General features: G+C 43.2%; 1 protein-coding gene across 1 annotated transcript; it reads left to right on the top strand.

The window, feature by feature from the left end:
* The first annotated feature begins 268 nt into the window (after positions 1-268).
* SNAPC2 (small nuclear RNA activating complex polypeptide 2) lies at positions 269-24237 on the top strand. Its single transcript, XM_089654406.1, has 5 exons — positions 269-499; positions 5564-5683; positions 7376-7444; positions 13875-14139; positions 23812-24237. The coding sequence occupies exons 1-5, from the start codon at positions 311-313 to the stop codon at positions 24069-24071; spliced, it is 903 nt and encodes a 300-aa protein (XP_089510532.1). The 5' UTR covers positions 269-310; the 3' UTR covers positions 24072-24237.
* Positions 24238-24311: the final 74 nt, after the last annotated feature.

Below are 24311 nucleotides of genomic sequence, written 5' to 3'. Positions count from 1 at the left end.
GAGCAGTGGCTCAGGAGCAAGCCTGCCTGGGTGCCCCCATAGCAAGCTGCTTGCTGTGGGGACACTCGGCAGGAGGGAGGGGCCAGGAGCTCCGCCGGGTGTCCCTGGGAAGAGGAGGATCGGGGCTGCTCTATGCAAAACCATTACAAGGAACAGGTAAGTATAGCATGCTTGTTACTTTTTTTTTTTTTAAAGTAAGCCTTTAATATCACTTTATGTTCTGTGTTAAGGGATGGCTCCACATTGGAACTGGAGTTCTTCTTTATTAAATGAAACATTATGTTTTCTATGGCAGGCTCCACCCAGAAAAATGAAGCCGCCTGTGCGCAGACGTGCCGCCCCCCAGCGCTTTGTGGGGTCAGACCCAGCCCCAGCCCGGACAGCCCCAATACGCTTGGCATGGATGTGCAAGGAGAAGGTGGATCTTCTGAGACGTCTTAAGGCCCAGGTGGATCAAAAGGTCCCTGACCCGCCCATCCAAGGGCGGAGCCAATCAGAGGTCAGTATCTGGAAAGGCCAAGTGAGTGCTACAGTGAAGGTGCTGGAGCACCAGAAAGGTACCAAAAAAACCTCCCAGATCAATAAAACAAAAAGTAGGTGCAGCGCTGAGATATACGATATGAATATGAAATAAAGTGCAATATAAACAATAAAGTGTTATATCAATCAAAACCAATTGCCAATGATAAATAATAAAGTGCCAATAGTGCTGTTGGTGATCATAAATAAAATCATGTAATATGAAGTGGCAAACGTGCTTATATACTAATTATGTACTTAAGTCCAATAGGTGATCAGTTGGATAAATTCTGAGGAGAGCCACTCAAAAGGTGGCTATAGTACTGTTGAAGTGAAAAATCCAAAATAATGAACGTGAGGATCCTTTATGAGATCTATGGGTAGCTGGTCCAAGCTCCTATCTCCAATTCATAGGTGGTGTATCTGGTAATAGAAAAACTGCACACTCACCAGATGCGCAATTTCAGTGTGCATTTGAGAACACAACTGTCTCAACAGGTCAGCCAGATCCTCTTAAGGTATGCACAGCCTGGTCACGGTTCCCTCTGGATCCTCCGTGGGTAACAGCACATCTAACTTTCTCTTTTAATGGCTTTGTGAATGGATAGACTCCTGCTGCATTATCTCCGGCTCGTACTGAGCCTTTAAATCCTGCCGTGCAAGGCAGCATGGGACTTGTAGTTCTCTCTCTCTGGGCTCCAGAGGCGGCTGTTGCCTTCCTTGGTCTGTTCAGGTGAGCTCCTTCCTAGTCCGGCAGCTTAGTACGAGGAGATGTATGTACGCACCGAGCCTGGAGGTCAAGGCTCAGTGCGTACATACCTCTCCTCGTACTCCTTGCTCACCTGAACCGTTGCCGGTTCCATATGAACTGCTGAGACCAATCACAGCAGGTCACATGACAGTTGTATACAATGGATGGCTTCATTCATGCCATCCATTGTATACTAGTGCCTAGCTGTGAATGGTCACAGCAGGTCACATGCACATGTCATGTGATTAGCTGTGGCCAAATCACAGCTAAGCACAAAAAAAAAAAAAACCCCTGAATGAATCGATGTCATTCAGGTAAATGCTTGCTTATAGCAAAGTAATTCTTTGCTATAAGCAAATTGTGTAAAAAAAAAAAAAATACTGATCACTTCCCCAAAGTAGTACAATGTTACTATGGTAACATTGTACTACTTTGGTCATAGTGAAATATGAAAAAAATCTTAAAAAAAAAGAAAAAAAATTAATAAAAAATAATAATAAAAAAAAAAAATATTTTTTTTTTTCATACTGTCACCAGTCAGTGTCCCTGATCACCGCCATGCCAGTTATATGATGACGCTGTACTGCACTGGTGACAGTATGTAAAAAAAAATTAGTGAAACTAAATTTTTACATTTTTTCATTTTCCAAAAAATTATGACAAAAAATATAACTTCAAAAAACTCGCAATGCCTCTAATGAAGTACGTCGGACTGTCTACTCTGCAAAAAGAGGTCATTTGGGGGATATCTGTACTATTCTGACATTTGGGGGATATCTGTACTGTTCTGACATTTGGGGGATATCTGTACCGTCCTGACATTTGGGGGATATCTGTACTGTTCTGACATTTGGGGGATATCTGTACTGTTCTGACATTTGGGGGATATCTGTACCGTCCTGACATTTGGGGGATATCTGTACTGTTCTGACATTTGGGGGATATCTGTACCGTCCTGACATTTGGGGGATATCTGTACTGTTCTGACATTTGGGGGATATCTGTACTGTCCTGACATTTGGGGGATATCTGTACCGTCCTGACATTTGGGGGATATCTGTACCGTCCTGACATTTGGGGGATATCTGTCCTGTTCTGACATTTGGGGGATATCTGTACTGTTCTGACATTTGGGGGATATCTGTACTGTCCTGACATTTGGGGGATATCTGTACTGTCCTGACATTTGGGGGATATCTGTACTGTTCTGACATTTGGGGGATATCTGTACTGTCCTGACATTCTTGGACCTCAAGAAATTAGATTGGCCGTCAGTACTTCAGGATTGATCAATATTCAGATCTATACCATAGTTTGTGAACTCTATAACTTTCCTACAAACTAAATAATACATCCTAATTTGGGTTATTTTCACCAAAGACATGTAGCAGAATACATCTCGGCCTAAATTTATGAAGAACAATTATTTATTTGTAAACTTTTATAACAGAAACAAAGAAAAACGTGTTTTTTTTCAAAATTTTCGGTCTTTTTTTGTTAATTTAGCAAAAAATAAAAACCCCAGCGGTGATTAAATACCACCAAAAGAAAGCTCTAGTTGTGTGAAGAAAATGATAAAATTTTAGTTTGGGTACAATGTTGTATGACCGCGCAATTGTCATTCAAAGTGTGAGAGCGCTGAAACCTGAAAACTGGCCTGGGCAGGAAGGTGTAAAATTGCCCGGTATTCAAATGGTTAAGAAGTGTATCAAATTACTTTTCATGTTCTTCCTGAGCAGTGTCCAGAATCGGAAGTGCAAGTCATCTGACCCAGGGGTGCTACACAGTACCACTTCTCTTGCCCTGTATGCTGGCTGTTTTTATTCTGTATGTACCCACATGCAAGAAAAATATATTTGAAATATATTTTAAAAATATTCTTCCCAAATATATTGACATATATTTGAAGTGCTACAATTTTGGCCAAATTCAATATATTTCAAAATATATTTAAATATATACTGTATGTTGAAATGCGTTTTTTTACAAAATATATGAAAACTATTTTTAAAAATACATTTCAAATATTCTGTAAGTCTTTACAAACACAAATCTACATTTTTGGAAAAATGACTATTTTATATGCATTTCAAATATATGTCAATATATTTGGGAAGAATATTTTTAAAATATATTTCAAATATATTTTTCTTTCATGTGGGTATGCTATGACTCTGTATACAAAAAGAAGGGGTGGTGTGCTTGTAAATAGCCTGCTGCTTCATCCCTAGAACAGTATTGGAAGACAACAAAAACATCTCCCCTGAGACTTTCATGCAGCAACAAAAATAGAATATACAGTATATCAAACTGCATATCAAGAAAGTCCAAAAAAATCAATAAAAATTAATTTTATTGTAATTCCATATAAAACATTTGCTTAATTAACCACTTCCAGACCGGACACTTTTACCCCCTTCCTGTCCCTAGGCCAATTTTCAGCTTTCAGTGCTATCACACTTTGAATGACAATTGCGCAGTGATGCAACACTGTACCCAAATGAATTTTTTACCATTTTTTTTGAGACAGATAAAGCTTTATTTTGGTGGTATTTATTCACCACTGGGATTTGTAATTTTTTTTGCTATGTAAATGAACAGTCCAAAAATTTTGAAAAAAAGTGTTTTTTTTATAAAATTATGCAAATAAATAATATTTCATCATAAATCTTAGCCAAAATGTATTCCGTTATCTTTTTAGTAAAAAAACAAAATCCAAATTAGTTTATAACCAAAAATTATAATTTTTAAACATTTTTTTTACATTTTTATTTTTTTTATATTATTATTTTTTTTATTTTTTACATACTGTCACCCTAGCAGTACAGTGTCACCATGGTGACACTGTACTACTTGTGGGGGGTGATGAAGATTTTTTTTTTTTACACTGATTGCTTTTACACCCATATAGGATGTAAAAGCAATCATTTCTCTTTCTCTCTGGCTGCATTCTTGCACTCATTGAGAAGTACTGAGTGATCTGTGATTGGTCACAGCTTGTCACATGGTACAAGGCTGTTGTGAATAGCCCTGTACCATGTGACCTCTGTGATCATTCACAGATTTCACACGTAGTAAGCAATGATGTCACAAGTGACATCTTGCTTACTACTTTGCATGTGATCACTGATTGGCCAATCAGTGATCACATGATCGGGACCTCGTACAGAGGTCCCGTCCGACGATCGGTGTTTCACTGTGTCCGGAGGACACAGTGGGCACCGGATCGTGGTGCTGCGCGCTTCCAAGGAGCGCGCACAAGCAGGGTGCGGGGAGGCCGTTTATAAACGGCCACCCGACCCTGCAGTGCCACCGTCCGGCCGTTTATATGCAACGGCCGGTCGGAAAGTGGTTAAAAACAGAGGTTTGTAGCTACAGAGCTAGATTAGTGCATACATCTTCTTGCATGTGCCGTTGCAATATGTCATCTAGTTAGTATGATTTAAATAAAGTTTGTGCATTAAAAAAAAAACAGCATCTATTGTCTTATTGTTTATGTTTTGCACCTCGTCATGTTGGTGGGTTGCATCTCCTGTCTTTCTGTATACTGTTTCTAAAAATTCTTAATAAATATATTGAAATATAAAAAAAGAACAGCATCAAAATTGCAGTGCCACAGAACTTTCCCCAATGATTTTTCCAACGCGTTTCAACTACAAACAAGTCCTCATCAAGGGAAACTGGAGAAAAACAATTATCGTTGCGGTATAGAGACCATAAATGGTGTCTAGTAGGTCAACAGTTGTCTTCGGGTGGCCCACCTTCTCCTGGGTAAACCCGGACCCACAGGAAACTGGAGCAGGAGTTGAGTGCGACCGGCAACACACCTCCACAGCCCACCCTGAGAACACGGAAATTGGCAATATATAGAAAATAGATATGCCCCGGGGCTGTAGATGAAATCCCGTGCCATAAAACATCCTTGGGGAGAAGTGGAAAAGTGAGGCTGGTTTGTTTTGTGGGAATAGCAGCAGCACTTTTTTACTTCTGCCTGTGAACAAAAATTTGATTATTGGGAAGTTGAATCTTGCGACATGTCTCCATATATTTTGCAATGGGAGCAAGAACCACAGGGAAAAGTCCCCCATGTTTTGCATGGATCCCCTCTATTGGCTCCCCTGAACTCCCTGTGAAAGGCTGAAAAAGAAGGTGACGTAGTGAACAGGAGGTACTTGCTATGTGATGGCTTAGGTAAATATATTCCACATTGGGGGTCACTCTTCATCATCTTAGATGAAGTCTCCACCACCAGACACGGCTCGCTCCTTATTTAGCTGCTCTTTCCTCCTTCAGGTGTCCTCCTATATCGCTTGGTTGCGTGGCCGCGCTGCCCGGGAGGCCGTCCAGACCGTCTATGAGAAATGGGTACAGGACAGGAAGGCTGAAGAGGCTGAGACCCCAGTGCCTATTGAGGTAAAAGGAGGAGGCCCCATAAGCAACCTCCAGAAATGTACATAAAATTAGTGAAGCGCTTGTATCTCATGAATACAATCATGTGTCTCCATAAAGTATAATAGTAAATCAAAGTGACCACGATATATATTAAAAATATGTGAACTCCCTCTAGTGGATAGAAAAAATAATGTCAACCGAAATGACTATAATGGCTAAATATCACACATTAAGAACCTAAATAAGTAGTGCATAAATCAGATATACTAAACAAAGTATATATACATGAAAACAGAATAATTGGCCACATACAATGGTGTCTAAATCAAACATAACTAATATATGCCATAAGTGAAAAAGACAATATCAAAGGTGAAAAAATATTCCATGCATGTGACTGTGCTTTAAGCTGGAACACACACGTGATCTCCACTTCTAAGTGCAAGTACTCTCCTTCAAATGGCAGCAATGCCTGCTCACCTCCCTTCCTCGACCCACACAGGGCCTCAAAGCAGTTACCACCTCAGTGGTGTATTCCTCTGGCAGACTCCTTAATCCTCCTCCTCTCTTATGCAACTCATAAAAAGACAAGAAAGCCTTCCATAGTGTAGTAAGTTTTAATAGGCAAAGTAAAAAGTGACAAAGTAAACCACTCACATGCTCCTTTCCATAAACAAGCGTTTTTCCCAGCCTGTGGGTAGATATGCATGCACCTGGGGGAATCCAATATGGCCACTGTGTCCGGACATACGTCACCAGGAAGTAGACAAACCGACGCGTTGCGTCACGTGCGTCGTGACTTCATCAGGGCCCTGATGAAGTCACGACGCACGTGACGCAACGCGTCGGTTTGTCTACTTCCTGGTGACGTATGTCCGGACACAGTGGCCATATTGGATTCCCCCAGGTGCATGCATATCTACCCACAGGCTGGGAAAAACGCTTGTTTATGGAAAGGAGCATGTGAGTGGTTTACTTTGTCACTTTTTACTTTGCCTATTAAAACTTACTACACTATGGAAGGCTTTCTTGTCTTTTTATGAGTTGCATAAGAGAGGAGGAGGATTAAGGAGTCTGCCAGAGGAATACACCACTGAGGTGGTAACTGCTTTGAGGCCCTGTGTGGGTTGAGGAAGGGAGGTGAGCAGGCATTGCTGCCATTTGAAGGAGAGTACTTGCACTTAGAAGTGGAGATCACGTGTGTGTTCCAGCTTAAAGCACAGTCACATGCATGGAATATTTTTTCACCTTTGATATTGTCTTTTTCACTTATGGCATATATTAGTTATGTTTGATTTAGACACCATTGTATGTGACCAATTATTCTGTTTTCATGTATATATACTTTGTTTAGTATATCTGATTTATGCACTACTTATTTAGGTTCTTAATGTGTGATATTTAGCCATTATAGTCATTTCGGTTGACATTATTTTTTCTATCCACTAGAGGGAGTTCACATATTTTTAATATATATCGTGGTCACTTTGATTTACTATTATACTTTATGGAGACACATGATTGTATTCATGAGATACAAGCGCTTCACTAATTTTATGTTTATTTCTTGCACTTATTGGTATTAGTTAAAGTGACAGCAGCTGTATTGTGTCAGTTATTCCCATGAGCGCAGGAGGATCCCATACTATTTAACCTCCAGAAATGTGTTTCTCTGATTGATATGTAATATTCATACATATTTACTGTTTCAAGGTATGGACGGATTTAGTGTGCCAAATGTCCAAGCCAACAGAAGAAGCTGTGACCGCTGCCTTCTCGCAGGTAATCAAATCTGATTGGGGTCTTTTATATCATCTTCATATGCACTTGAGGTTGTTTTATCTGCCAAAAGATTAATAAGATGTTGCACAATTGCTAACTATCCCACCACCCACGCTGTCCCATGGTAGGGAAAGTAACAGGTTCTTTTTATAGGAGGCACCACAAGCTCTTGGTGGTCACATTCCATATTCTCTCCCTGCACCAACCTGCCATTACAGTGCCATGGAATTCTTAAAGCATTGGTGGTCCTCAAGTGTGGCCACCGACATTCCTTTGTGGCCCACACATAATACTGAGTGAATGTTATGCTACAGAAAGCTGTGCCCAAAGACCATGGGCTTGGTAGAAGAGATGGTCAGAGATTACAGACCTACTACAACAATTGGCCCTAGTAGTTATTGGGGATTGGTGACATGCTTCAGGAAACACAGACTGGAGAAACATCACAGGAGGCTTGCTGTAGGAGATGGTTTTCTACATGAGATAGAGACTACCAGCTTACTACAGTAGATGGTCACAGACTATGGGCTTACCCCAGTACAGTGCCTGGAAAAAGTATTCATACCCACATTTTGTCATGTTGCAACCAGCATGAGTGGTGTTGGTTGTGGTTCTACAAAGTATTGACTAAGGGGGGCTGAATGCAAATGGACGCCTCACTTTTCAGATATTTATTTGTAAAAAAATTTGAAAACCATTTATCATTTTACTTGCACTTCACAATTATGTGCCATTTTGTGTTGGTCAATCACATAAAATCCCAATAAAATACATTTACATTTTTGGTTGTAACATGACAAAATGTGGAAAACATTTCAAGGAGTATGAATACTTTTTCAAGGCACTGTTTATGATCACAGACTATGGGATTGCCCCAGTAGATGATCACAGACTATGGGCTTGCCCCAGTAGATGATCACAGACTATGGTCTTGCCCCAGTAGATGATCACAGACTATGGTCTTGCCCCAGTAGATGATCACAAACTATGGGATTGCCCCAGTAGATGATCACAGACTATGGGCTTGCCCCAGTAGATGATCACAGACTATGGGCTTGCCCCAGTAGATGATCACAGACTATGGGCTTGCCCCAGTAGATGATCACGGACTATGGGCTTGCCCCAGTAGATGATCACGGACTATGGGCTTGCCCCAGTAGATGATCACAGACTATGGGCTTGCCCCAGTAGATGATCACAGACTATGGGCTTGCCCCAGTAGATGATCACAGACTATGGGCTTGCCCCAGTAGATGATCACAGACTATGGGCTTGCCCCAGTAGATGATCACAGACTATGGGCTTGCCCCAGTAGGTGATCACAGACTATGGGCTTGCCCCAGTAGATGATCACAGACTATGGGCTTGCCCCAGTAGATGATCACAGACTATGGGCTTGCCCCAGTAGATGATCACAGACTATGGGCTTGCCCCAGTAGATGATCACAGACTATGGGCTTGCCCCAGTAGATGATCACAGACTATGGGCTTGCCCCAGTAGATGATCACAGACTATGGGCTTGCCCCAGTAGATGATCACAGACTATGGGCTTGCCCCAGTAGATGATCACAGACTATGGGCTTGCCCCAGTAGATGATCACAGACTATGGGCTTGCCCCAGTAGATGATCACAGACTATGGGCTTGCCCCAGTAGATGATCACAGACTATGGGCTTGCCCCAGTAGATGATCACAGACTATGGGCTTGCCCCAGTAGATGATCACAGACTATGGGCTTGCCCCAGTAGATGATCACAGACTATGCGCTTGCCCCAGTAGATGAGAACAGACTATGGTCTTACCCCAGTAGATGATCACAGACTATGGGCTTGCCCCAGTAGATGATCACAGACTATGGGCTTGCCCCAGTAGATGATCACAGACCAGGGGTGGCCAACCTGCGGCTCTCCAGCTGCTGCAGGACTACAAGTTCCATCATGCCTCTGCAAGTCAGTAACTTCCCATCTTTGCAATGCCTCATGGGAAATGTAGTTCCACAACAGCTGGAGAGCCACAGGTTAGCCACCCCTGTCACAGACTATGGGCTTGCCCCAGTAGATGATAACAGACTATGGGCTTGCCCCAGTAGATGATCACAGACTATGGGCTTGCCCCAATAGATAATCACAGACTATGGGCTTACCCTAGTAGATGATCACAGACTATGGGCTTGCCCCAGTAGATGATCACAGACTATGGGCTTGCCCCAGTAGATGATCACAGACTATGGGCTTGCCCCAGTAGATGATCACAGACTATGGGCTTGCCCCAGTAGATGATCACAGACTATGGGCTTGCCCCAGTAGATGATAACAGACTATGGGCTTGCCCCAGTAGATGATCACAGACTATGGGCTTGCCCCAGTAGATGATCACAGACTATGCGCTTGCCCCAGTAGATGAGAACAGACTATGGTCTTACCCCAGTAGATGATCACAGACTATGGGCTTGCCCCAGTAGATGATCACAGACTATGGGCTTGCCCCAGTAGATGATCACAGACTATGGGCTTGCCCCAGTAGATGATCACAGACTATGGGCTTGCCCCAGTAGATGATCACAGACTATGGTCTTGCCCCAGTAGATGATCACAGACTATGGTCTTGCCCCAGTAGATGATCACAGACTATGGGCTTGCCCCAGTAGATGATCACAGACTATGGGCTTGCCCCAGTAGATGATCACAGACTATGGGCTTGCCCCAGTAGATGATCACAGACTATGGGCTTGCCCCAGTAGATGATCACAGACTATGGGCTTGCCCCAGTAGATGATCACAGACTATGGGCTTGCCCCAGTAGATGATCACAGACTATGGGCTTGCCCCAGTAGATGATCACAGACTATGGGCTTGCCCCAGTAGATGATCACAGACTATGGTCTTGCCCCAGTAGATGATCACAGACTATGGGCTTGCCCCAGTAGATGATCACAGACTATGGGCTTGCCCCAGTAGATGATCACAGACCAGGGGTGGCCAACCTGCGGCTCTCCAGCTGCTGCAGGACTACAAGTTCCATCATGCCTCTGCAAGTCAGTTTTGCAATGCCTCATGGGAAATGTAGTTCCACAACAGCTGGAGAGCCACAGGTTAGCCACCCCTGTCACAGACTATGGGCTTGCCCCAGTAGATGATCACAGACTATGGGCTTGCCCCAGTAGATGATCACAGACTATGGGCTTGCCCCAATAGATGATCACAGACTATGGGCTTACCCTAGTAGATGATCACAGACTATGGGCTTACCCTAGTAGATGATCACAGACTATGGGCTTGCCCTAGTAGATGATCACAGACTATGGGCTTGCCCTAGTAGATGATCACAGACTATGGGCTTGCCCCAGTAGATGATCACAGACTATGGGCTTGCCCCAGTAGATGATCACAGACTATGGTCTTGCCCCAGTAGATGATCACAGACTATGGGCTTGCCCCAGTAGATGATCACAGACTATGGGCTTGCCCCAGTAGATGATCACAGACTATGGGCTTGCCCCAGTAGATGATCACAGACTATGGGCTTGCCCCAGTAGATGATCACAGACTATGGGCTTGCCCCAGTAGATGATCACAGACTATGGGCTTGCTACAAGAGATAGAATCACAACTTTGTTACAAGAGATGATCTAAGACTATGGGCATGCTACAAGAGATGGTCCAAGAGTATGGTGGGCATGCTATAGGAGATGGTCAAAGACCATGGGTAGGCTATAAGAGAGGATAAGAGACTATGGGCATACTATACTACACAAGCTTGTCAGATAGAATATGGACATGCTACAAGAGATGGTAGGAGACTGTGAACTTGCTACAGACTATGGGCATGCTCCAAGAAATGACCAGAGACTAAAGGTTTGTGATTAAAGATGGCCAGAGACTATGGACATGATACAATAGATGGTCAGAGACTGCAAACATGCTATATACGAGTTCTTGGAGACTGGAGATATATTACATGAGATTGCTATAGACCACAGGTAGAAGGAAAAAGCAGATTGTTGACTGCTAGGGCCCCAAGGGCTCCACAAAAAAGTGCCAAGAAGCCACAGCTCAAGTATCTGGATTCTACTGCACATTTTCAGGTTTCAGAAAGTTGCTGACTACATAGTGCTCAGCATGTTCCACCCCTCTCCTGTGTAATAGTGTGCGAGCCTGGTGATTGTCTAATATGGGTAGTGAATATAACAAAAATATATAATAACGTAAAAATAAAAACTATAATCCACCAATGTTTAATAGACGTAAACCCTTTCTCAAGGTGACACAAAGCATTATGCAAGACATTAATTTATGTGTGTGTATGTGTATTTAGACATTAATGGCTGTGTGTTGAGTTATTTTGAGGGGACAGCAAATTTACATGTTATACAAGCTGTACACTGACTACGTCACATTGTAGCAAAGTGTCATTTCTTCAGTGTTGTCACATGAAAAGATAGAATCAAATATTGACACAAATGTGAAGGGTGGACTCACTTCTATGAGGTAGTGTGTGTATCTCTCTATAATATATATATATATCAGGACTGGGATTGGAACACCTGAATCCAATGATTTGGAGGGGTGTCCCAATACTTTTGGCAATATAGAGTAAGTGTGTGTATATATACACTGTATGTATGGATATATATATATATATATGCAGACACTTACTCTATATTGCCAAAAGTATTGGGACACCCCTCCAAATCATTGGATTCAGGTGTTCCAATCCCAGTCTTAGTCCGTAGGGTTCAATATTGAGTTGGCCCCGCCCTTTGCTGCTATAACAGCTTCAACTTTTCTGGGAAGGCCATCCACAAGATTTAGGAGGGTGTCTATGGGAAGGTTGGACCATTCTTCCAGAAGCACATTTGTGAGGTCAGGCACTGATGTCGGGGGAGGAGGCCTGGCTCACAGTCTCCGCTCTAATTCATCCCAAAGGTGTTCTATCAGGTTGAGGTCAGGACTCTGTGCAGGCCAGTCAAGTTCCTCCACCCCAAACTGGCTCCTCCATGTCTTTATGGACCTTGCTTTGTGCACTGGTGTGCAGTCATGTTGGAACAGGAAGGGGCCATCCCCAAACTCTTCCCACAAAGTTGGGAGTATGAAATTATCCAAAATGTCTTAGCATTCTGACGCGTTAAGTGTTCCCTTCACTGGAACTAGGGGGCCAAGCCCAACCCTGAAAAACAACCCCACACCATAATCCTCCCTCCATAAAACTTTACACGTGGCACCATTCAGTCAGGCAAGTACCGTTCTGACAATTCGTCACTTGAGAGAACATGTCTTATCTGCTCTAGAGTCCAGTGGCGGCGTGCTTTACACCACGGCATCCGATGCTTTGTATTGCACTTGGTGATGTAAGGCTTGGATGCAGCTGCTCGGCCATGGAAACCCATTCCATGAAGCTCTCTACACACTGTTGTTGTGCTAATCTGAAGGCCACACCAAGTTTGGAGGTCTTTAGCTATTGACTCTGCAGACAGTTGGCGACTTCTGCGCAATGTGCACTTCAGCATGCGCTGACCCCGCCCTGTCATGTGACGTGGCCTACCACTTGGTGGCTGAGTTGCTGTTGTTCCCAGTTGCTTCCACTTTGTTATAATCCCACTAACAGTTGAGTGTGGAATATTTAGTAGCCAGGAAATGTCACGGATGGACTTATTGCCCAGGTGACAACCTATCACGGGACCACGCTTGGAGTCACTGAGCTCCTGAGAGCGACCAATTCTTTCACCAATGTTTGTAGAAGCCGTCTGCATGCCTAGGGGATGATTTTGTACACCTGTGGCCATGGAGGGGATTGGAACACCTGAATCACATGATTTGGAAGGCTGGCCCAATACTTTTGGCAATATAGTTTATAACTCTTTGAAGACCCTTCATGTGTGTATTATATTATAATATAAAGAGTGTGCTATTATAATATATTATTGTATAATTTTGATCGAAAAACTGAATGATACTGTATAGGCCTATTGCTTTGTTTCACCTTTAGAAAGTGATCCATTGTGGCCCCAAAATGATAAGCGATGTATAGTGCTATTGTGATCCCAATAGGGAGATTTCTCCCCACTTACCATTCAGGGGATAGTTATCCTCGTGACAGGATGTGAGGGGAAACTTTCCTATTGGGTACACAGACCATAATAGAAGAAATATTTGTGGGCTGCCATTGCTGACTTTTTGCTGAAAGTGCCAAGTGCTCAATGGCTGTGATGCCTATCCACTGGCTTCCAATATTTTCTGAAACACGTACACAGATCAGAAAAGTCAGTCCAAAACTCTGATCTGTAAATATTTTCTGGGCCTGTAGCTAAAAGTGTACTGAGACCAGAGGATTAGGCTTTAGTAAACTAAATGCAGTATTTGCGTAAGTGGAAACTTTTAGTCCATGTACTGAATATTTTAGTTTGCCTTCTCATCCCTTTGAAATTTTTAGATGTTGACGATAGCGTCTACCGAACCAGAGACTCTCCGTCATTCCATACCCAGTAAAGAGCCCCGGAAGCGTGCTTCTCGTGCCAAAAGCCCTGCCAAGAAGAGCTCACAGCAGGAAGTGTCCTCAGGGGAGGGCCCTGGCCCCTCAGGGGTGGAGTTAGCAGATATGGAGGATGATCGGTGGAAGAAACTTGACTTTGAGAAAATTTATAAATACCTTTCCAAGGCGGCCACAGGGGAGACCCTTCCGAAGCTGTCTGAATATGGTATGTATAGGAGCTTAAAGTACAATAGTGGAGAACAGTTCAGATTTCTGTAAGGTTTTTAGGTTGTCTGTGACTCCACTTTGGAGATTATCCCTCACTTCCTGTTCTTGTGACACCCATATAAGAAACTGGGGGTGGTATGGGTGTCACCAGGACATGAAGGCACAGGCAGCCATAGAACCCTTTTCAGAAGCTGGAACCCTTTTCAGCTCTGCTAAATGATTTTATGATTTGCGTGTGTACCCGTTAGAGACGTTTCCTAAACTATTCTGCCATGAGAGGACACGGGGGAATCTCTCATCCGTAGGTGTACAGACTTCAATAAAAACATGGCAGAGGCTGTGATCCTCACCCACCCTCTCCAAAACAACAATACATATTTTTTTTTACTGCTTTGTGCTTGATGGTCCCACGTTATGTACTTGACATAGGTGAGGAGTTTAAATGTTTTAAATAGGTTGTGTGGCCAGGGGGTATTTAAAAATGCCACATCACATCCCTACAACCCCCATGGACCAGAGCAATTTTACATTTCTGCTAATTTGGCAAACGCTTACTCGAGACAACAAAGTAACACATACTGTATTTTTCACTCCATAAGACGCACCTAGGTTTTAGAGGAGGGAAAGAAGAAAAAACATATTCTGAAGCAAAGGACTGCAGACATAGTACAGGGGATGACCAGAGACTGCGGACATAGTACAGAAGAGGACCAGAGACTGCGGACACAGTACAGGAGATGACCAGAGACTGCAGACACAGTACAGGAGATGACCAGAGACTGCGGACATAGTACAGGAGATGACCAGAGACTGCGGACACAGTACAGGAGATGACCAGAGACTGCGGACACAGTACAGGAGATGACCAGAGACTGCGGACACAGTACAGGAGATGACCAGAGACTGCGGACATAGTACAGGAGATGACCAGAGACTGCGGACACAGTACAGGAGATGACCAGAGACTGCGGACACAGTACAGGAGATGACCAGAGACTGCAGACACAGTACAGGAGATGACCAGAGACTGCAGACACAGTACAGGAGATGACCAAGAGACTGCGGACATAGTACAGGAGATGACCAGAGACTGCGGACATAGTACAGGAGATAACCAGAGACTGCGGACATAGTACAGGAGATGACCAGAGACTGCAGACATAGTACAGGAGATAACCAGAGACTGCGGACACAGTACAGGGGATGACCAGAGACTGCGGACACAGTACAGGGGATGACCAGAGACTGCGGACATAGTACAGGAGATAACCAGAGACTGCGGACAGTACAGGAGATGACCAGAGACTGCAGACAGTACAGGAGATGACCAGAGACTGCAGACAGTACAGGAGATGACCAGAGACTGCGGACACAGTACAGGAGATGACCAGAGACTGCGGACACAGTACAGGAGATGACCAGAGACTGCGGACACAGTACAGGAGATGACCAGAGACTGCGGACACAGTACAGGAGATGACCAGAGACTGCGGACATAGTACAGGAGATGACCAGAGACTGCGGACACAGTACAGGAGATGACCAGAGACTGCGGACACAGTACAGGAGATGACCAGAGACTGCGGACATAGTACAGGAGATGACCAGAGACTGCGGACACAGTACAGGAGATGACCAGAGACTGCGGACACAGTACAGGAGATGACCGGAGACTGCGGACACAGTACAGGAGATGACCGGAGACTGCGGACACAGTACAGGAGATGACCGGAGACTGCGGACACAGTACAGGAGATGACCAGAGACTGCGGACACAGTACAGGAGATGACCAGAGACTGCAGACACAGTACAGGAGATGACCAGAGACTGCGGACATAGTACAGGAGATGACCGGAGACTGCGGACACAGTACAGGAGATGAGCGGAGACTGCGGACACAGTACAGGAGATGACCGGAGACTGCGGACACAGTACAGGAGATGACCGGAGACTGCGGACACAGTACAGGAGATGACCGGAGACTGCGGACACAGTACAGGAGATGACCAGAGACTGCGGACACAGTACAGGAGATGACCAGAGACTGCGGACACAGTACAGGGGATGACCAGAGACTGCGGACACAGTACAGGAGATGACCAGAGACTGCGGACACAGTACAGGAGATGACCAGAGACTGCAGACTTCTGAGAAGCGGAAGGGGGGAAGTGGGCACCCGAATTTGACAGGTACCCGCTTCCATGTCCACGGAGGACCGAGGAACAGGTTCGGCACAATTCTGAGCAGCCAGCCCGGTATTCTAACATGGCGGTGGCGGGAATACCGGACTGGCCGTTCCATATTCGTTGCATAAGAGGAACAAAAAATATGGTATATTGTCCAGAGACAAATCGTAACAAAAATAAAAACAAAAATGTACTTTTGTTCTGATTTGATCTGTCAGCTTAAAAAAATTGTCACTGCTGAATAAAACATATACATTGTAATTTCATCATTTGTCCAGTTTAAAATGACATTAAATTTATCATTCTGATACAAAGTGTTGCAAAGTTCTTTACAAGTGAAAGTCTTTTTTTTGCCCTTTAAAAAAAAAAAATAAAAAATTAAAAAAATAAATAAATACATTAAACAAGTTTAAATATTATTGGTTAGAAAATTAAAAAAAAATAATAATCAGGAAACTAATAGGGGAGAAGGAGTTAATTAGGGCTGATTAGGGTACACTAAGGATTAATACGTTGCTGAATAGGAACACATCTTTTTTAAATTGCCAGGGTGCTTTAACCCCTTCCAGTCCGGACACTTTCACCCCCTTCCAGTCCGGACACTTTCACCCCCTTCCAGTCCGGACACTTTCACCCCATTCCTGCCCAGGCCAATTTTGAGCTTTCAGCGCTATCACACTTTGAATGACAATTGCGCGGTCATGCAACACTGTACCCATATAAATTTTTTAGCATTTTTTTTAAAAAGATAAAGCTTTATTTTGGTGGTATTTATTCACCACTGGGATTTTTATTTTTTTTGCTATGTAAATGAAAATGTCCAAAATTTTTGAAAAAATCTGTTATCTTTTTAGTAAAAAAAAAATAACCCAAATTAGTTTATAACAAAAAATTATAATCTTTAAACATTTTTATTTATTTTATTTTTTTATATTATTATTTATGGTTTTTGTTTTTTTTTTACATACTGTCACCCTAGCAGTACAGTGTCACCATGGTGACACTGTACTACTTGTGGGGGGTGATGAAGATTTTTTTTTTTTTTACACTGATTGCTTTTACACCCATAAAGGCTGTAAAAGCAATCATTTCTCCTTCTCTCTGGCTGCATTCTTGCAGCCATTGAGAACTACTGAGTGAGCTGTGATTGGTCACAGCTTGTCACATGGTACAAGGCTGTTGTGAATAGCCCTGTACCGTGTGACCTCTGTAATTATTCACAGATTTCACAAGTAGTAAGCAATGATGTCAGAAGTGACATCATTGCTTACTACTCTGCTTGTGATCACTGATTGGCCAATCAGCGATCACATGATCGGGACCTCGTACAGAGGTCCCATATGACGATCAGTGTTCCACTGTGTCCGGAAGACACAGCGGGCACCGGATCGCGGTGCTGCACGCTCCCCGGGAGTGTTCACAAGCAGGGGATGGGGAGGCCATTTATAAACAGCCACCCGACCCTGCAGTGCCACCGTCCGGCCGTTTATATACAATGGCCGGACGGGAGGTAGTTAAAGCAGTAATACACCCAAACGCAAACATACTGCAGCTTACCAGTTCTTAGATGTGATGGCTGCATTCGTCTTCTTTTTTAGGCTTTCTTTCCTTTTTTTTTTTTTTATCATCCGGTGATCCAGCCAGTAAGCCTGTTGTTTTTCAAAAGAACAAGCTCTCCTGCAGAAGTAGCAGCTACAGGGATGAGGCAAACCATTAAGCGCTGACAGGAATGCTTACAATGATCAGCTTTTATTTATGTAAAACCTTTATCCCAAAATAAAAAAAAAACTGTATTCTATAACTGATTATAAAGTTATGCTCCCTTGTCTCCTCCTCCCATGCTCATCTCCAGGACTTCTCCAGAGCCTCCCCCATCCTCTGGAACTCTCTACCCCAATCTATCAGACTATCGCCTGCTCTGCCCACTTTTAGGCGATCTCTGAAAACCTTTCATGTTTGTTTAGAGAGGATAGAGTTAGTTCCTCCATCTCCCTGATCTCCTCCACTTTATAGCCATAGCCGTGTGTGAATGGGGGGGGACAAATTACATCACCAATCTTGTCTCCAAATATCGCCCATACCGTCCCCTCCGCTCCTCCCATGACCTCCTGCTCTCTAGCTCCCTTGTCTCCTCCTCCCATGCTCGTCTCCAGGACTTCTCCAGAGCCTCCTCCATCCTCTGGAACTCTCTACCCCAATCTATCAGACTATGGCCTGCTCTGCCCACTTTTAAGCGAGCTCTGAAAACCGATCTCTTCAGGGAAGACTATCCTGCCCTCAGCTAATAATGGAATCTTCTATTCCTCCTACCAGTCCATCCCCCACAGTTACTACCTTTTGTACCACTAGCCCCTCCCTCTTAGATTGTAAGCTCCCAGGATCAGGGCCCTCCTAACCCTCTTGTATTGAACTGTATTGTCTCCCATTATATTGTAAAGCGCTGAGCAAACTGCTGGCGCTATAGAAATCCTGTATTATAATAATAATAATAATAATATATAAATCCTGTATAATAATATATAAATCCTGTATAATATTCATAATAATATATAAATCCTGTATAATAATATATAAATCCTGTATAATATTCATAATAATATATAAATCCTGTATAATAATAATAATAATAATATATAAATCCTGTATAGTAATAATATATAAATCCTGTATAATAATAATATATAAATCCTGTATAGTAATAATATATAAATCCTGTATAATAATAATAATATATAAATCCTGTATAATAATAATATATAAATCCTGTCTAATAATAATAATAATAATAAAGTATTAGCTGGAGTTTGGCTTCAGTTTGTTAGTGTTTCTAAATCTGCTAATACACCTAACACTCCCCTCCCCCGAAACTGACCATGCTGCTGTCCAAAGATGCCCCCTGTGCTCCTTCATGCAGAGTGGGGGCACTATAATACAGGAGGTTTGTTACTGGCCAGATCACCAGGTGAAAACGGAGAGAAAAAAGCCTAAAAAAAAAAAAAAAAACGAATGCAGCCACCATATCTCATGAATGGAAAGATGCACTATATCACGTTTAGTTTTGGGTTTAATACTGATTCTAAAAAAGATGAAAATTGTTCAAAACACCCTATCGTTCGACTTTCTAAATGTTAGCGGGCTCATATCGACTTTTGAAATGCAAAGATTTATGACAAAAAAAACAAATCGTCCTGTTGGAATTCTTTAGTATGAGTGAATGTTTTTCCAAGCGTGATTCACGGATAATATTCACGAATAACACAATGAATCGTACTGCACATGAGCAAGAGTGTTTATCCTGTAATCCATCAGCAACAAATGTACCTTTTTTGTATTGTGGACAAACGACAATTTGTCCATGAGTGGGAGGAAAAATGTTGTATTGATAGTGGGACTATCATAGCTGGTTTGTCAGATCTTTATCAAATACAAACACATTTTCCAATGGTTTTCTTATCTATGGCCAACCTAACACAACAATGTCCCTTTGATCTGTAGAGCAATGAAGTAGAGTAATGCAGGCCATAGACGGGTCAAACATTGGCCAATTTTTCGAACGATAAACAAAAAATCAGTCGTTCGTTCGGCCAGCGTTACCACCAACGATAAAAAAAATTGGCCGACTAAATCATAAAGTTCACCCCATAACTTCTGCCCCTTGCAGGTCACGGCTCATGCGCAGACTTTTTATCGGTAAAACGATCGGCCGATTTGCCCATCATTGCTGGAAAAATCGGCCAATCTTCAAAATCGGTTGCGAATTTTCCAACATGACCGATAAAAAAAATGTACAAAATGCCCGAAAAATGGGTGACCAATTAACCCACTAACAGTGCGAAAATCGGCAGATTTTTTTTTCGACTGAAAAATCGGCCAATTTTCGACCTGTCTCTGGCCGGCACAAGTGTGTTATGCCGGCCATAGACGGGTCGAACATCAGCCGATTTTTCAAAAAAAAAAAAAAAACCAGAAAAATCGGTCGTTCGTTCGGCCGACGTTACCACCAACCATTACAAAAATCGGCCGACTAAATCAGAAAGTTCACCCCATAACTTCTGTATTTTGCAGGTCATGGCTCATGCGTGAACTTTTTATTGGTAAAACGATCGGCCGATTTGCCCATCATTGCCGGGAAAATCAGCCGATCTTCAAAATCGGCCGCAAATTTTCCAACACAACCGATAAAAAAAATGTGCAAAAAACTCGAAAAACAGCCAACCAATTAACCCACTAACAGTGTGAAAATGGGCAGATTTGTTTATGGCCTGCAAACGTGTGTTAAGCCCCATGTACACAGGACACTTCTGAATGATGGAAACTGACTGCTGGAAACGTAGGTTAAAAAATGTCTGTTTAGCCGCGTTTGCATACCGCATTAATGAGTGTTTATGAGCGTTTGCGTTTAGAAGCGTTTTTTTAAAGATAACCTCAGGAGACCTTCCAAAATGCCCAGAATGTACCGAAAAACAGTAAAAAATGAACTATTTCAGACATTTTGAGAGAAATAGAGAGAGTAGAAGCAGAGAGAGCAGTATGTGTTGAGATTAGCTGTCTCTTTTTTTTGTGGTGTTTGGATGTTCCGGCTCATTTCTGTGCAGAAATTATTGCAGCCGTGTCCGACATATTTTCTTTCATGTGAAACCTCAAAGTATGGTGTTCCGGGTCCATCGGAGTACCGGGAAAACACTTTGCATGCATTTTTCATGATGAAAAAAGGCTCTGGGCAGCATCTGGAAATGGAAGAGTTAAAAATACTTTTCAAATGCAAATAAACGCGGTTAGCTGCGTTTACATGTGTTTTGCGTTTGAAACGCTGATAAAATCTGCTGAACGCAAGTTTTTGGCGTTAAAAAAAAAAGACTGTAAACTTAACTGCCTGTAAAGGACTGTTAACGACGATGTGTACATGGACACATAGGAAAACATTAGGGAGGGTTCAGGGGCTGCTGAAAAAAACGCTGAACAGCTCCTAAACAGGGGTGGACTGACAACTCATGGGGCCCCCGGGCAATAGGGGATCATGGGGCCCCTGTGTCCTCGCCTATGAAAAAGCCAATGAAAGGTACCAGGGGCATCTCTTGGGGCACCCTACTGACCCCGGGCCCTCGGGCAGTGCCCGAGTTCCCAAATGATCAGTCCACCCCTGTCCGTGAGATGTTCAAAGCTTGGGAATTTTTTTTCATAACCTAACCCTACTTTGAACTTCTCCACAACTTTATCCCCGACCTGTCTGGTGTGCTCCTTGGCCTTCATAATGTTGTTTGTTCACTAATGTTCTCTAACAAACCTCTGAGGGCTTCACAGAACAGCTGTATTTACACTGAGATTAAATTACACACAGGTAGACTCTGTTTACTAATTAGGTGACTTCTGAAGGCAATCGGTTCCACTAGATTTTAGTTAGGGGTATCAGAGTAAAAGGGGCTGAATAAAAAATACACACCACACTTTTCAGATATTTATTTGTAAAAAATGTTGATAAAAAACATTTATCATTTTCCTTCCACTTCACAATTATGTGCCACTTTGTCTACGATCAGAAATGGTGTCGCGCTCCGCGACCAATTGCCATAATAAAATTGTGAATGGTCGAATGGTCAGTCCGCCCCTGGTCCTAAATGTGAGTTTATCAGCTGCAGTGTACTTGAGCCCTGACCCCCCGGTTCACATCTATGTGGCCGTGCGGGCCGCATTTTGCACGGGCACGAGAGCCCATTCATTTGAATGGGCTCCCATGCCCCTGACACGCAGGGAAGAAGTCCCTGCACTTCTTTGGAAAATGCAGCCCACACGGGAACCTCGGTCCCCAGTACAGTTGCGTTTTCCAGTGCGGGCGGCGTGCCATTAGAACTAATGGCACCCGCCTGCGAGTCTGCATTTCTCTGTGCGGGTGGTGCGGCTGTACGGATTTTTGTGCGGATCCACAGCGGCACCACCCACACAGATGTGAACCTAGGGTTAGTTTGTATCTCTCTATCTGGTACATGAATGGCTTCTACAGCTGCTGTATTTGCACAGCAACTCCCGGCTGTCATTTTGACAGTTGGGAATTGGTGAGTGTAAGAGGTGGGGGGAGCAGCAGGACAGAAACACGGGGCGTACTCCTCAACTCCTGCGTACTTCGATGAAGTATTGTGGGTGTATGTGGCACCTCCAGTGTCCACGACTGTTTAACCCAACTGTCAAGAAGCGGTCAGGAGGTCAATGAGGGTTGTCTCTATATTGCATTTAGCTCCTCCGCTTGTCCAGTTTGCTTCTTTAACCACATCCCGTCCAGCCCATGTACATAAACGGCCGGACGGGAGCAGTGCCGAAGCGGGTGGACGTTTATAAACGGCCCCCGCATTCCCTGCCTGTGCACGCTCCCTCGGATCCACCAAATACCGATCGCTGTACGGGACCGCTGTGTGAGGTCCAGATCATGCGATCACTGATTGGCCAATTAGTGATCACATGAATAGTAGTAAGCAATGATGTCACTTCCTGACATCATTGCTTACTACGTGTTAAATCTGTGAATGATCACAGAGGTCACATGGTACAGGGCTATTCACAACAGCCTTGTACCATGTGACAAGCTGTGACCAATCACAGCTCACACAGTAGTTCTCAATGGCTGCAGGAATGCAGCCAGAGAGACGGAGAAATGATTGCATTTGCAGCCTTTATGGGTGTAAAATCAGTGTAAAAAAAGAAAAAAAAAATCTTCATCACCCCCCACAAGTAGTACTATGGTGACACTGTACTGCTAGGGTGACAGTATGTTAAAAAAAAACCATAAATAATAATAATAAAAAAAAAAAAGTAAACAAAAATTTAGAAAAATTATCATTTTTGGTTATAAACTAATTTGGGCTATTTTTTTTTTTTTTACTAAAAAGATAGATGAATACATTTTGGTCAAGATTTATGAAGAAAGATTATTTATTTGCAAAAGTTTATAAGAAAAACACTTTTTTTAAAAAAATGTTTGGACTTTCATTTATACAGCAAAAAAATAAAAATCCCAGCGGTGAATAAATACCACCAAAATAAAGTTTTATCTGTCTCAAAAATATGCTAAAAAATTAATTTGGGTACAGTGTTGCATGACCGCGCAATTGTCATTCAAAGTGTGATATCGCTGAAAGCTGAAAATTGGCCTGGACAGGAAGGGGGTAAAAGTGTCCGGACTGGAAGGGGGTAAAAGTGTCCGAACTGGAAGGGGGTAAAAGTGTCCGGACTGGAAGGGGGTGAAAGTGTCCGGACTGGAAGGGGGGGAAAGCGTCCGGACTGGAAGGGGGGAAAGTGTCTGGACTGGAAGGGGGCGAAAGTGTCCGGACTGGAAGGGGGTAAAAGTGTCCGGACTGGAAGGGGGTAAAAGTGTCCGGACTGGAAGGGGGTGAAAGTGTCCGGACTGGAAGTGGTTAAATAATAGGTTTGGATGACTTTCCGGTCATGTAGGGTATGCCAAGTATCTGATATCAAGGTGCCTTTGTCTTTCCAGAATCGGCAGTTGTCCTTCATCTCCTGCACTGCATCCCGGACCAGCTACAGACTCTGGATGCCCAGCCTTTAAGTGACCTTCTGCGTAAAACCTACACGAACATGAACAAGCCAACCAGATCCGAGAATTCAGAGCAGGAAGAGACCGCATCGGACTCACAGGCGCTGGACTGGAAAGATTTGGGCTTTTGCCCCTTAAATCCTTTTCTGCTGCCTCTTGAACTTTTGAAACCTAAAGAGAAAACTGTGTTGCCTTCTTGAAACTCAACTCCCCGGCTCTCTGCTGTCCCATTTGTGTGTGTATATATATATATAGTTACTTCGAACTGTTCCTTGTAGGAAGGACCTTTTGAATTCTTCCATGACTGTACAGATAAGATTCTCCAAATACTAAAATACTTTTGTCACATTAAGAATTTTAAATTGATGGCTTTTGCTGGGGTCATGTTTGTCTTGTATTGTTCACCTGGTGGTCAGTGTAGTGTTCCCATACATTGGGGG

Source organism: Staurois parvus, unplaced genomic scaffold, assembly GCF_062004578.1.
Source record: "Staurois parvus isolate SC_StPar_1 unplaced genomic scaffold, SC_StPar_1.0 ptg000764l, whole genome shotgun sequence".
Classification (NCBI taxonomy): Eukaryota; Metazoa; Chordata; class Amphibia; order Anura; family Ranidae; genus Staurois; species Staurois parvus.
The sequence above is the reverse complement of the archived record's forward strand: the minus strand, read 5'-3'. Positions and strand labels throughout refer to the sequence as shown.